At 38.7% G+C, this 16,081-nt stretch overlaps 1 protein-coding gene across 11 annotated transcripts in view; it reads left to right on the forward strand.

Annotated features, from left to right (window-relative positions):
• The window catches only part of PHYHIPL (phytanoyl-CoA 2-hydroxylase interacting protein like), a 129,135-nt gene that overhangs the window by 108,413 nt on the left and 4,641 nt on the right, over nucleotides 1-16,081 (forward strand). For all 11 annotated transcript variants that reach the window (XM_080598593.1, XM_080598592.1, XM_080598595.1 and 8 more), the window contains 2 exons: nucleotides 10,707-10,903; nucleotides 14,984-15,158. In XM_080598593.1, the coding sequence (XP_080454719.1) occupies nucleotides 10,739-10,903; nucleotides 14,984-15,158 (340 nt within the window). In that variant the 5' untranslated portion in view covers nucleotides 10,707-10,738. The remainder of the gene's footprint in view (nucleotides 1-10,706; nucleotides 10,904-14,983; nucleotides 15,159-16,081) is intronic.

The following is a 16,081-nucleotide window of genomic DNA, read 5'->3' on the forward strand; positions in this document are numbered from 1 at the left end:
TGCTCTTCCCCTCCTCAAGAAGTTGCAGAGAGCAACGAGGTTGCCTCTCGGCCTCCTTTTCTCCAAGCTAGAGAACCCCAGTGTCCTCTCCTTATAGGACACACTTCCCAGCCCTTTTGTAAGCTTCGTTGCCCTCCTCTGGACATTTTCAAGTACTCTGACATCATTTTTATGTAGTAGAGACCAGAACTGCACATAATATTAAAGGTGAGGCCCCACTAATGCTAAATATAACAGGAAAATCCCCTCTTTTGACTGTCTGGCTGTGCTGTGTTTAATGCGCCCCAAAATGCAGTTTGCCCTCTTGGCTTCCAGGGCACACTGCTGGCTCATGATGAGCCTGCTGTCAGCTGCACCCCCAGGGCTCTTCCTGCTGAGCTGCTCTCCAGCCACTCGTCTCCCAGTCTGTGCTTGTTCCTGGCATTACTCCATCCCAGGGGCAGCACTTGGCATTTTCCTTTGTTGAACTCCATGCGGTTTCTGATCACCCAGTACTCCAGTCTATCTAGATTCCTCTGCAAGGCTTCTCATCCCCCCAGGGCATCAACAGCACCTTCCAGTTTAGGATCATCAGCAAACTTGCTGAGGATGCATTCCTCTCCTGCCTCCAGATCATTGAGAAAATGTTGAACAGGATTGGCCCTAGAATTGAGCCTTGGGGAATACGGCTAGCCACCGGCTGCCCGCCAGGTGTAGCCCCATTTAGTATAATCCTTTGAACCCTACTGTTGAGCCAGTTCATCACCCAGCATAGCCTGAACCTGCTTATCTACCAGTTGGACAGTTTGTCCAGAAAGATGCCATGAGGGACAGTGCAAGGCCTCACTAAAATCCATAAAGATTACGTCCGCCACCTTCCTTTCACCCACCATGTGGCTGACCATATAATAGCTTTGTTTTTTAAATATCTCCCAGGAAAATCTTCTCCATACCTTTTCCAGGGACTGAGTTGTCTGTATTTTCCTGGCTCTTCTCTCATGCCCTTTTTGCAGATGGGTATAACATTGGCTAGCTTCCAGTCAGCCAGGACCTTCCCAGACTCCCACAATCTTTGGTAAATTGTTGGGAGGGGTCCAGCCTTTTCCATATGCCTTTTCCTTCAGCACTCTGGGATGAATCCCATCAGGCACCATGGACTTGGAAATGTTGAGCTGATACAACTCTTCGCTTATAATTGCAGTGACCACAGGTGGAAAGTCTCTGTTCCACCTGTCATGGTCCTCCAACTGAGATGTGGGCAGCCCAACATCTGTCACAGCAGCAGTAGCTGAAGCCACTTTTGCCACACTGCATTTCTCACTCTACAGAAGGTTCCAGAGAAGCCTTTTTTAGCTTCAGTGTGACAAGGTACACTAAAAATACATCTATAATATAAGCAGCCTAAGAGAACTTTAGTGGGAACAATATATTGGTATAAATTTTGGTTCAGAAGAAAGGGTGAGGAGACACTCACAGTTGTTGGTGGTTGTACTCAGTCACAGCTCATCTGGCCAGTTCGGTTTATTCATTTTTGCTACTCATAGGTCATAAAAGGAGATCACAGTAATTCTCAGCTCTCTACCATGAAGATTAGATCAGTCCTTAGATCATGGTAAGGTCAGGAGATCTGCATACTTTGGAGGAGGGGGAAAAGTAAACATGGTGTGTGTGTCATTTTAGTGTCCTACAGTTTTGCTGGTCCTTGGTGAAGAAATATGTACCCACATGATTATTCACAACCTTCCAGTTGTGCATTTTTATCTGATAATGAAATGTCTCTTTTTTCTTAATTTCCTCTTACAATTTTTTAACATGGTGAAAATGAAATTTTGTGTGCACCTGTGTGTTTAGCTTAGCATTTTAGTAACACACCTCAATTTACATGTAAGAAAAATATAGAAAGGAAGCAGAAAAAATAGGGTAATAGGGGTCCAGTCTTGTGTGTACTTTCCAGAAACATGAAGGTATGCAGTTATAAGAATTGTCTTCCGAAAGTATGCATAAGGCGTTGGGAAACTGAAAAAGGATTCACATCATTTTCCAGTTTAGTACTCAGTCTGTCAGAAAGCCACTTTTTTTTTTTTTTTTTTAGGCTGCTATTGACATCCTGAAAATGTTGTTTAGTTTTGAATGAGTTGAGTGTAAATACTAAATACTTCTAAGACATTAGGATACCCAAGAAAAATTTAATCTCAGTGAATGAATGAGGTCAGCCTTGCTGTATTAGCAACTGCACAAAGTTTTGCTGATTGGACTTTTGGTCAGGTTTTGCCTTAGGCTTTGGGTTTGTGAAACTTATGAGCTTCCACGATTCACTGTCACCTTTAGATATGAATCATTAGATATTTGTAATCAAGTATATATATAAGTATTGTGCATGAACATCATTGCAAGTAGTATGTATAAAATCTTTCGCATGCCAGTCTGTATTTACATTAGAGAACACATCTTTTGCGTAAAATTTATTCCAGGTGTTCCACAGACATCTATGGCAGGAGTGTTGTTCCCGTGTTCCCGCTTTTTCCTTGGTACTGTATCTACTGTCATTTTTAAGTGTCAATGAAATGATTGGGTTTTATTATTTTTAACTTTGAAGGAATATGTATGTATGGCCCAACAAACCCACTTGCAAGAATTTTGTGTCTAAGCCAAAATTTATATTCCACAGAAGTGTTACAACAGGACTATTTGATTTCTGCTTCCTAACGATACTGACCTTCTCTGTACAGATGTATTTAATTTCCTGTTTAACCTCATGTTGCATTCAGTGTCTGCTGAGAGAATGTTAGACCAGAGCCCTTTAGTTCTGATGGCATAATCATAGTCCAAAATATATCAGCGAAACTCTCTATTTGCTGCTGCTGGCTGTCAGGTCTGCCACACTTGTGCTGTGTATTTCCCATGGTGTTAGTGGAGACATACACCTTTGAGGAAGGTAAGCCCCTGACATCCCATCAGCCCAAGATCTCAAAGTGTGTGATATTCAAGCACTTTCACTGAGGGCAGACCAACATCCAGGCTGAGTTAGTATTCATGCGGATGGCAAACCTTCAAGACTGCTGAATGCTTTTCTTTCATGATACGCTTTCCTTCAGTTGCTGTACTACACCTCTTGTCAGGCAGCAACCGAGTCTCTGAGCTGTCTTCATGCAGCGAGAGGCTGCTTGTGGAACAGGGTCTCAGTCCTGTAGCTGGCAGCAGGCAGTGAGAAATGATGCTGGGGAGAGCGGGGCACTGCTCGGTGGGAACTAAGCCTGCACATTTGTTGCTGTCAGTTGCAGGACTGAGGTACTGGTCTGCTCCTGATGTGAATCATGGGACTGATTGTGCAGGGCATTTGTTCTCCATGGGAGAGAGAGGAAGAATTGAGCCTTTTGTAAGAGTTTTTACCAAGAGAAATTCCTTAATGCAGAAACTAGAAAATTTATATCGCTTTCATAAACTCATTCAGCTTCAAATTTCTGCCAATGGCTAGGTAACCCTTGTGGATATCACCCAGTGAAGTTTACGTAGGCACAGTTTTGGGGTGCACTCACTGCTGAAGAAGCTGGCTGTGCTGAAGGGTCAACTGTGCTCGCAAAGTCTAGGTTTCTTCGTTTTGCAGTGTGGAGTATTGCTGCTGAAGTCAATGGTGTAGATTAGTAGGAAGGAATTACGCTTTGAGTTAAACCAAGTAACAAGGGAATCTGAATGTATAACAAACATTTCCAAACCTCTCAGTAAATATAGATATATTCTTGTTATAAATAATATTTAATTTTCAGAACTTAAACAAAAAATAAAATTGGACAGAGGAGTGCACGTTATCTTACTAGAAAATACACAACACTAGTGTCAGACATGGGGAGGAAATGAGGAGAAAGATTTAGAGAGGTTTATTCCTCTAACAGGATTTATCGAGCCAGGCATTCTCTTTTTATTTAATGTGGGAATTGGTTTTACAAGGATATGTATTTAGAAAATATTTTAAAATATGTTTATATAAACATAAAAATATGTATTAGGAGTTGGTTTACCAGGATTCTGGGTGAAAGAGGGGGAGAGGCATTTAAGAGTCTGAGACAATTCACTCATTTTTTGTACAAGAAAAGAAGCACAGATACTGAATAACACATAAATATTACTTAGGTGGCTACGGCTAGCAAGTTGAATTTTGAAAAAGGATTGCCATCCTGGAGAAGTGTCACTGACGTGGCCTAAGAAATAACTGCCTTGACTTGATCATTTTATAAATGTTGTTGTAGTTGTATTTCCTCTATGTGTTTTTGTTGTCTCTTAAGCAAGATGATGCAGTGAACATTGAAACTTTTGAGATTCAGGTTAATTAATTTGCTCAGTAGGGACATATTGTCACAGTCCTGTAGAACAGTCTTACATAGCTAGCAGTTGGACAGAGCCCCATTCATTTCAAAGCTGAGGAGAAAAACATGATATTATATTTATGATGAAATAAATTTAAAGTGTGTAACTCATATGTAATTTCCTGGCAATTTTCCTGTCATTTTTGATGGTTATACAGAAAGAAGAATTCTCCCTCCTATTAAATTCTTCTCCCTTATTTTTTGAGGAAGTAACATACCTCCACACTAAGTTAGAAAATTCAGACTGAATTATAGTACTCAATGTCACACACAAGCAGTTCCCTGGAATCACAAACTTAATGTTTTGCCTTTATGTAGCCGATATATAACCGATCAGCTGATCTGTCAACACAAAGAAAGCTAGAAATTTGTCAGAGCTCATAAAAATGTGTCTGGTCATTCTGCGCAAGTTGTTGTATCTAAACGAGTTGTTTTCAGTCGATAATACCAGTCTCTACTAAGAGGATTTCTTACCCCATGGTACCGATGTGCTCTTTTTCACGTTGATCCCTCTCATCAAAGATTTCTACTTCAAAAGGTCATAGCTAATGCCTCTCATTGTATTGGAAATGTTGATTTGAGAAACACACTTTCTGTTTTCCCTAATGGATATATTTTAATATCTAAACCAGGTGACATTAAAAACAAAAAACAAAACAAATTTGTATCATAAGGTTTTATTTGGCTTTTATTGTGTCTATTACATGTGTTATTGGTATCTGTGTATAATGCATACCTGATCTTCTGAGACTGAAAACTTCACTGTATCTTGTATTTCATTCCTCTGTGCCTCTCATCCCCGTTTACCTATCTCGGGTTTACAGATATCCCACCAGAATGTATTAAGAATCCAGCTTTAGCTCTTAATTTTCTGCTAGGTGGGTACGATCTCACCTTGCCTTTTTTTTTTCTTTTCTTTTTTTTTCTTCTGGCTTACAAACCTTAGTCTTGTTTCCTTTGATCAAATTCCTAGGTTTTCCTGTAGCTGACACTTCACAGATAAATCTGCTGGGGTTACTACCTTGAGTGTCTTTTTAAAGACAGTGCTCTGCGTGGCATGGAGCATGGAGTTGGCCCAGATGGCCTCCAGAGGTCCCTGCCAACCTCAGCCATTCTGTGAGTCTGACAATGCCTTAGCAGGAAACGCAGTCAACGAGAGTTTTTAAAATGATGCAGGGAAGAGCCATTTTATCGCTTTCTTCTCTTTTCTGTTGGTTGTTCTCCTGGCATGTTTGAGATCTGTGATATAAAGTGCATTTACATCACTTCAGAGATATGTAACGTTCCACCATTACTTAGGACAGCTTTAATTTTGGTTGAGTGATGGTTTGAAAGTGCCCCTCCCTTAATTCCAAAGTCTGCTTAGATATTTACAGTTTTCCCATGTGTAAAATGGATATTTTTTTATCCAGATGTTGGACAAATGTCCAATGCCATGAAGAAGAAATAGCTTTATGAAAAGCTTTCTTATATTACTTTGTTTGCTGTTCTCCCTAGTATCCAAGTCTGCGTTACAGATAGAGAGTAGTATTTTAGATATGTTTTTTCATCCACAATTAGTGAAGGGAGGCTTTCTCAGCTCCAGCAGAGAAAATGATTTCACCTGGCCCTTCCTTCTTTTAATTTCTCCACACTTAATGGACATCGTTGCAGCTGAATGACTATTTCATGAGTTCACTTCACAGTGAGTACAAGCAATTGCATTCATTATGGCTGCAATACCTGCCTTTTTTTTTTTTTTCCCCAGTTGATGGATGCCTATTATGTCATTGTATTCCAGCATTTGCAAGTTCTGTTTTCTGTGAATTTGTTTATTGACTGCTGGATAACTTTTCATGCTTTCACAGTGCAGTCAGCTACATAGTTAATGCTGTGAAAGCTGGCATATTAGTATTATGGATGGAGTTACGGGAAAGGAGGCGTGATTTGATTGCTGAGTACAAATCAAGTGAGTTCTTGAATGCTTAGGAGTCCTACTGCAGGTGTCTGGTATACAGACTTTGAGCATGAGCCCATCTTTTTAGTGCTTCCAAATAATGAAATAGAGTCATAATTTCCACGTGCAGTGTCACAGGAATCTGGTATCAATGTGTTATTTTATTGGTCTACTTACATAAAACTTACTTATGGGAGCTGTAAATAGCCTTAAAGGATGGATTACAAATTAGTCCTTTCAGGATTTCTTTTGTGGATAACATAAACAGTTTGCCTGAGAAATGAAAAAGCAGGCAAGTATTACCTTGCCCTGCTGCAAAGTTCTGCATTTTTAGAATGAAGGAAAAAGAATAATAAAATATTCTAAAATTATAAAAATTCAGTGATTGTGAGGGTTCAGTAACTACCAACTGGAGATGTGTCCAGGTTCGTCCCTACCGCCTTGCCACTGCTGCAGATGTCATGGTTCAGCAATTTGATTTGAGTGATGAGGCAAATAAAAAAAAAATCCTCTTCCAAATATTTTCAGCATAGATTTACCAATTTCTGAGTCTTATCATTTGTCTCCAGTAAGGACAGATGAAAGCCATGGAAGTTCAATGGGAATTTTCTGCCTTTTTTTCCCATTCAGACATAATTTATGTACGTAGAGGATATAATGAGGATACTAAATTAAGTGTGTCTGTGTGTGTATAAATAAAATTGGTTTGTTACCCATTTGCCAGCATTTTGGCTCAGCTGCAGCAGTGACTATCATGACTGCTTTAAAATTGATTAGACAATTTAACTTGTAATTTAACTCTGGATATGGCAGAGAGAGATAAGCCTGTGAATAGGAGCATAAAACATGAATCTTGCATTTCTTCAGCTGATCTCAGTAAAGCTAGCATTTTGTGTTTATTCTTTGGCTTTGTAGAAATTTAATGTCTTATGCTTCCAGTGTGACCTATGCACACGAGTGGTTTTTGACTTTTTATAAGGGTCAAGAATCACTGAGCCCTATTGCTTGTTATAGAAATAAGCTGTTTTGTTGCTGTTGTTGGAACAGAGGTGTTTCTGCAGCACGCAGGGATGACATGCCTAGTTGTTGTTTTTTGGCAGTGAGACCAGGTTTGTTTCACTACTAGCTTTTGTACAATTTTCTGCCTGAAAGAAACCAGAGAGCAATGTTTCTATCAAGTCCTGCAGTGGCACCCACTGTTGAAGCAACATGAATGCAAAACAAAGCAGCCATTTTAATTGGAAGCTGATCTGTTTTAATTTGATATGAAGCTATTCAGAGTGACATTTCCTATGCTGCTTCTGTTTTCAATTCCTGTATGTATTGTGATGTTTCATCAAAGAAAGACGAATTTAGCCTCAGTGAAGTGGGAAGACGATTAACATGAAAGCAGCTTGTTCTAAGGCCTTCTCCACTTATTTTCATATCCTAACAGTACTAACTTCTTGTCAGCTGGACTTTTGGATGCTTTAGGGAAAATATATTCTATTTTTGAGTAAGTTCAGCTGTTATCTGTGCTTTTAGTAGATTTCCTATTTCCCAGTGTTGTCTGTTCTTTAATTGATGCTGGTATAAGGAAGAAATGGTTTGAAGTGGATATGCTTTCCAGTATGAAAACCAGTTCAAACTATTTACCAAAGCACAGGTGAGAAAAAGGCAAGGTACAAATATGTTACCTTGTTAGTCAGCTGTATCTGTGTGGGGGGAAAGCTGGTCTAGTACGTGCATCCTTGGTCATTACCAGGTTCCTAATACTGCCTGTCAATTCAATGGCTTTTGACATTGAGAACTACACAAGTATAAAAATATACATATGCGTTACATATATCACAGATACTTTATATTCTAAATACAAGGGAAACTAGAATATTGCTTGCTAGTGATGACTGTGAGATGCTTTATTTATTTCATATTCTGTTATACTCTGTATTTCAAAATCTCTAAAATTATTTTTTCCACTTCCAAAGAATTTTAAAGATTTCAGAGAAGTTTTTATTATGGATTTTGTGCAACCACACACACACACGCAAAAGATAGCTTTGTACTTAGTAATGTGAGTAGTTTTATTTTCTCAAGACATATTAAAAATATTTCTAAAAATTATCTGGAGATATTTATTTAAGCATTCATTCAAGCTATTTATTCACTTTTTAAGTAAAGGAATTACGATTCTATGGTTCTATGAAATGGATGAGGAGCACAGACATCTAAACATTACTTCCAAAAATTATATAGAAAACAGTAGCCATTTGTGGGAGCACTTTTGCTCTTTAACTGTCATGAGTGTGCTCTGAAGTCTTTTTTCATCTTGGTTACTTCAAGTCAGTGGTCATTACTGCTTTGCATGTCTCCTGAAGTTTAAATTACCTGGGCCATTTATAACGTGGCTAGAGCCCAAAGGTGCGGAGTATACAAGATCAGTTTTGAAGCGAAGTTGCACATTGAAGTATCATGGATATATACGGCAGCGTCTGTGCTCATGTCCTTATTCAGTCATTCAGTGTGCAGGGATCTGAGTCCCTCCAGCTCTGTAGGTCTGAGAACCTCAGCAGCATCACCCCATCTTCTGCTTAAACACAAAGCCTTGCTCCTGGAAGAGCAATCGTGTTACTTTTCAGTGTACCTGGTAGAGCTTTTAGTCATTTTTTCAAATACAGAATGCTTACAAAACAAAACAATGCTGTTTTCTCCCTGCTAGCTTTCTGAAATCTCATGGAGGGAAAAGCATGTACTGTGTATTTTGTATGAACAGAAAGCCTTCAGTAATGACTGGTATTCCTGAGTCTATTGCAGTCAGTGCAGCTGTTGAAAAAGTCCCTGTGTCTGGAACAAATAGCATAGCATTTTGAGGAAGACCACACACTTTCTGACTCGGGTATTGATTAAAAAGGGGTGGGGGTGATGGGGGGGAAGGCAATAAGATGTTTAAAAAATAGAAGACATGTTGGTTGTAAATATATCAAATGAAACAAAAATAGAAAAGTATTATTATTGGTTCTTTAAATCATCATCAATAAAATTACCTTGTTGTAATACCACCTGGAAATATATGGATTTCTCAGGCACTGTAACTGAATTTTGCGTATCCACGTGGAGAATTCTGAACAGCCAGAACAACCTGAACAATTCCTGAACTGAGGTGTTGATGTAACTCTTTGATAACATACGCTGATAGGTTGAAAAGTCCCTAATGATTTACAAGTCACATATTTTATTATTATCACTGACTGGATCCCTTTGTGTCCAGTTTTTTATCAGTTATGATGGACGTGTATAATACTACCTCTTGCTATACTTAGATTTGACTAAAAATAATTCTGATAATGTGTTCCCCACACATCTCTGGTACAACTGTAGCATGAGTTCCCTGCCTTTTACCTCTGGACACAATTTGGGAATTTTCCTTGGTTTTTTATACATACTTTTTTTTTTTTTCTCCTTTGTTTCTTTCTATTCTTATTTAAGGGTGGGTGTTTTTTTTTTTTTTTTTTTTTTTTTCCCATGCTTCTTCATTCCTTCTCTTACATCATTTTCTCTATTTTTTTTTCTTTTTACCCACTTACTTTTCTCTTGTCTTTCAGGTCTTTTTTATTGTTTGCTTGCTTTTGAATTGTGTTTTACGTAGTACAAGATCACCTAATGTTTCTGAGTTATAATATTCACTGGATGCTGTGCAACAAAGTTGCCCTGGAACTAAGGGAAGACCTAATTTTGGTACCTGTGATGCTTCTAGGGACATTTGTTCATTATATTCAGCATATATGCACTTAGCGATATTAGAAGAAGAAGAAAAAAAAACCAAAAAACACCACCCTTCCTAAGGAAACTGTGGGGGGTGTCAACCGGGCAATAGAAAAAAGATAAGAAAATGATGCTGGTGTATATGTTCCTTTTACTATGGCTCAATAAAATGACCCCTTTGTTATTTGTTTCATTGTGGAGGAGAGTATTTTCCATATGTGTATGTATAGAGATCATCTATAAACCTTGAGAAGGGTGGTTTTACTTTGTTCTTGAAAAATACTTTTAGGACACATGTGATTTCTATTTGTATTTATTTCATGGACAAGTGTGGATAGGGCCATTATGTTAACTGAACTGTGGACATTGCCGGCATCTTAACTAATCATTGTAGCACCAGAAAACTTCAGATGTTTCTTTTTCTCAAACTGTAACTGCACAAAGTTGTGATATTAGCCAGTCTATGAAGCCCACTTATGTGTTACTAGTGCTTGTTCATATGAGGAATGCCATCCCTTTTCAGTATTTCTCGTCATTCAAATTGAGGCTTGCATAATTATGCCTTACCATTGCTTCTAAGTACCACCTATGAGATTTTGTTAAAGGCTGTTCAGAGATATCATCATATAAGACCACAGAAAACAGAATCTAGTAGGACTTTAGCTGATCATGCTTGTTTTTTTATGCAGGGAATAAATCACAAGATAGTGGGATTGCAGAGATGGAGGAACTTCCCGTCCCACACAACATCAAAATAAGTAACATCACGTGTGATTCCTTCAAGATTTCTTGGGACATGGATTCTAAATCAAAGGATCGCATCACTCATTACTTCATTGATCTCAACAAGAAAGAAAACAAGAATTCCAACAAATTTAAACACAAGGTAATTTTCTTTTAAAAATCAAGGTGGAAATGCATGACTTTAAATACATGAATCTCAGTGGTTTATTAACTGATCAAAACCAGGTATAGGACATCTGGGCAAGGTGGGTTTGATTAATCTGACTGGCAATATTTTTTTTTACATAGAATACTTCCACTTAAACCTTATGTGCATGTACACACAAACACATTTGTTTCATAGAGAAAGGAATATTACCTTTTCTATTTCATTTGAAACTAAAACAGTTTTGGAAGCTGTACAATTTATTGTAAGACAGACATTTTTATTCCTGACTAGTTCTTAATCATTATTTAAACAATTTATGTTTTCTGTGCCTGTCCTCAATCAGCGACAGACCCATGATGGCAATACATGTTGTTTCAACAGAAGAGTCAAAAATTCTAATGCACTTCTAGGAAGGCTTCCAGCAACCTTAGGTTGCAGCATTCAGCATTGACCTGAATATTCATCTGGCCTCTTTCCTTAAACCACTGATGGAGAGACATACTGAACGTATTGCCGAGTCTATTGTTATCAAATACAGAAAAATTTGCTTCGACCTCAAACAGTTCAAATACTGAGATGTCTACAGAAACATGGAATGAGATAGAAAAGGAGATTAAACACCACAGTCATCTGCAAATTAATTATCTGTAGTCTTGGCAAGATCCCTAAAAGATAAGGTTTGCCAAGGCACAAATAACCATCCAGACAAATATGAGAGCTCTAATTTTACTAACACCTAAACTACTCTTAGTGTATAAACCAATGGGACAACCAGAAAATATTACTGCAAATACTGTGAGACTATTTTTCTTGTGACCCCTGTTCATAGCATGTGTGTAACCTTCCATTTATGCTTCCTTATTTGATTTTTTTTGTTGTTTTTAACATGGTTGTTAAATATTCATTAAGCATATTCATTAAGCATAACAAAAATCATTTACTGCTTTTTGAATCACTTACTGCTATTTGAAATCAAGGATTTCACACGTTTGGCCAAGATGCTGCAGTTGCTAGGAAGTGGTACGCAAAGCACTACCAAATTTAATGTTATAATAGCCTTTACTCTGATCCAGTTTTAATTGTGGTAATGAATGATTTGTGTTTTTTTTTTTCTTACTATTAGTACATTTTGACTGGCAGCCTTTGAAGTTCAACTCCCATTCCCATTTTATGCTGCAAGAATAAATATGCCTTCCACTATAAATGTTTACTGAGATGGATTTGTCTTAATTGTTTCATTTTATTAATTTACATGTTTTTCATTTATATGCATACTGGTTTTTAAATTGTAAAATTTGATTTTGTAAAAGGCAGAGCCACTCTAGCAGACCAAATGCTAAATTCTCTTAAAAATCTTTATTGCAGTGATGAGACTAGTGTTAAAAATGAGGAAAAATATTTGTAGTAATATTAAAAACCTTACTCAGCATAAGGGTCGCATGAATGTCTACAAGGGCCTGTTTCTCTCATGGGTGATAAGCTCAGCTATTTTGTAACTTGTAGAGAGTTAGTGTGCCATATGAGATGGTTGTGAGCCGAAGTAAGTTGGGATGCAGATTTAACCTGGTAAATGGATGCTGTACTGCAGTAAATGGTGTTTATTTCCTTCTGGAAGAGCAAACATGAATGCTTTATCCTTTCAATGCTTTTTCTGTTAGCAAATACATACTCAACTTGTTTAGGGTACGTATTGTTTTATTATGTAGGACTATTGTTATATTTGGGAAGGAGGAGATTTGTAGTAGTATGTAAAGACTAGAATATGGATGTATGATTATTCCCATATAATAGGTAGGGAAATGAGGCTCAGATATGCAGCAAAGCTAGGCGTACTGAACTCCTGCATTGTGTCCTACAAGCAGACTTGGCAAAGGGAAGGATGAGATGAAATGGAAGAAAGCTGAAAATTGAAATCAGCTTCTTTAGAAAAGAAAAGGGCTTACAGAATAGGCAGGCTTCTCTTCCCAAAAAAAGTGAGGTAGTATGACTGGTATACTAGTATAGTGGTATACTGGTTTTGGGTGCCACAGTGTAAGAAGGAAATAAAGCTATTAGAGAACATCCAAAGGAGGGCTACAAAGATGGTGGAGGGTCTTAGAGGGCAAGACGTATGAGGAGCAGCTGAGGTCCCTTAGGTCCCTTGGTTTGTTCAGCCCAGAGCAGAGCAGAGTATGCCCAGAGAAATTTCAACATGAACATTTTTTCCTGAGGTCAGCATAGTGATCTTATAAAAAACAAACAAACAAAAAAGGTTTTGCTTAGAAAAAGAACAATAAATTAAATTTATGAAAAGCATCATTCTTCCCTTCCCATTCCCTCTCCTCCTCCCCCTCCCATCCCATCCCATCCCCGTACCCCACCATGTAAGAGAGAAACTCCTCTAAGTGATGTTGTGGCTCTGCGTGTTCTGGCCTCTTCTTGTGCAGTTCAAAGAGTTTCCTGATGCACAGCCAGGAGGTAAGGCTTTGAGCCATGGGGGTAATGAGGCTTTTAATGTTGTGTGAACACCCTGAAAATTAATGGGGGCAAAAACCGCTACAGTGTTATGGGCACAGAGAGCAGACCCAGGTGGAGTCAGTTTTTACCACAGCCAAAGAAAAGATGACAGGAAGACTAATGAGTGGAACTGTAGCAGCTGCTGACTGCATTAGCATTGGTAAATCCAGTTCAGTGGGATGCCTTTACAATGTAGTTCTAGGGTGGTAACTTTAAATGTCACTACCCCCCTCCCACCAGTATTTTTTTTCTCTTTTGTATATATTATTTATTTCAGAATACAAAACTGAGTACTTAACATAGAAAGTTTTCTCCAAGATGTTTGTAATTTGATTTATATGAAAAATAACATAAAAAGAAACCAAAATAACAACAAAATCTTACCCTTGATCATCAGTCAATCACATTTCAGTTTTGTAATATCACAAGCTGGTAGTTTTACAGATTTTTAATATAGAAACTGAAGAAAAATGATAAAAAGAGATTTTTCCATAATAGAAAATGTTCAAAAAAAAAAAAATCTTCCATGTCTTGCTTACAGATCATGAACAGAACAAGTCTACTTTCTGTTTCTTTTTTTTTTTTTTTTTTTCCTTAAGGGTCTGCTTTGCTAGAATTTATAGGTGGGTAACTATTGACTAGCATTTATATGTGGATAGCTATGGATATTACCTAAAATGTCTACTTTTTGCGTGGCAGCCATCTTACTGTTCTGTGGTTACTGGTAAATGTTAAAGAACACCTCTCACTCTCTCACAGCTTCTCAGCTACACTGCGTAGAGAGTCATTCAACTTCACTGTGAGTCCTTTTACCCACAGTTCTAGTATAAATTGTCCAGTTCGTTTTTTCTTCCCTTTGGTGGTCTGAGCTGCAGGCTTTGTTGTTGCAGAAGCTAACTATTTCAACAACAAAAAGTAGCTATACTTCTGTATACCTACAGTAGTAAGTATACTTCTGTGTTGCACTACCATGGGATGTGCTGACAGAACACCTGAAATGTGGGGGAGCAAGAGGTGTGATGGTAAGCAGAGAACATCTAGCTATATGTTCGGTTTGTTCTGGCTATTCCCTGTGCATAAGGATATCTTGAAATATGTATAGTGTGCAAAGTTACTCTGGAACGTTTGATTTTCTCTGTTCAAGGTGGAAGATATCAACAGCAATATAGGTGGGCTCAATGACTGCAGGAGGAATCCTGCTTGGTTGCACTGAAAGAAAAGCTTGTCAATAAGAGCCCAAGTAGTACTTAAATTAAGATGTCCTCGTGCTCTGCTTGCATGCTCAAGCATAAATGACCTTAGTCTGAATTGTGTGTTTGGGCTATATATAATGGTCTGTATTCGCGTGGAACCACAAATAAACTCATATGTGCCAGTTACCAGTGTAGCTTTTAGAGCAGACCTCAGGCCATTGTCCTAGGCCGCTCTTAACTTCACTGCACCAATGGATTGTGAGATGTAGTTAATGCTTACACAGAAGAGCCAAGGGTTGGGGAGTGGTGGTGGATTGGTTTGGTCGTTGTGCTGACTTTTTTGTGTTGTTGTTTTTTGTTGTTTTGTTGTTGTTGTTCCCATCAGGATGTACCAACTAAATTGGTTGCCAAAGCTGTTCCTTTGCCTATGACGGTCCGTGGGCACTGGTTCTTGAGCCCAAGAACAGAATACACAGTAGCAGTGCAGACAGCATCAAAGCAAGTTGACGGCGATTACGTTGTTTCTGAGTGGAGTGAAATCATTGAGTTTTGCACAGCAGGTAACTTTGCTGAGAAAAGAACGCACCATAGGATGTATGCAATTAAGGCTAGCTTTGCTGCATGAATGGATTAGCCATCTACCAGTGTGCAGTAGCTTGGTAAGCTTAATAGTTACATTTGGAAACTGCAATACTAGCTTTAGGCTTTGTATGCACACTGGTTTGATGCATTAATGAGAGGAGGGAAGCAGCTGCAGTGCCCCTTTGTGTTTCACAATAGCTTAACTGCCCAGAACTGCTGTGTCTTGTACCATTGCTTCTTCTGAACCAGGAAAGGAGACTGGTGAACTGCAGTTGAGCAGGGCCACTTGTGTGCCTCTTGTTGCCTGCAAGCCCCAGTGGAGAAAAGACACTGGCAGCTCCCCAACAGACAGCTTGCCTAAGCCATTCTGCTGTTCTCCCTTCTTTGCGTGCTGCAAAGCCTGAGTACCACCAATACCTTGTCTCAAGGACTAGTACATGTACCTTTAGCCTGTCATTGATTTATAAACGTAGTCTGTTGGATGAACATCACCCAACGTCAACACGCCTGCCTGTGTGAAAGTTGAGAGCTGTAGCAAGCTCTCTATGAAGCCCATGTTGGTTGAGACGTAGCTTAGGCTGGGTTCTAAGCAAGGTTTTTAAATTGTGTGGCTCACAACCAGGTACACTGCGGCAAACATTTTATCAAATGACTTAAGTCAGAGGGCAATTCTGAGCTCCTCTGCATTTCCCAAATACAAGGAAACCACCTCTAACACAAGGAATCCCAAGGTGAGAGTTACTGGAGGCTTGCAAAGTATTCATGGGGAAAGGAATGGGGGGGATCAAATATGCACGTTCCTGCCAATTGTCTTTTGCTGCTGCTGGAAACTGATGCCAAGCTTGATAGCTGCTCGATAGCTGCTGCGTGATGTGAGGTATGTTATTTAGGCTCTGTTCCC

This window comes from Anser brachyrhynchus (assembly GCF_964034855.1).
Source record: "Anser brachyrhynchus genome assembly, chromosome: 6".
Classification (NCBI taxonomy): domain Eukaryota; kingdom Metazoa; phylum Chordata; class Aves; order Anseriformes; family Anatidae; genus Anser; species Anser brachyrhynchus.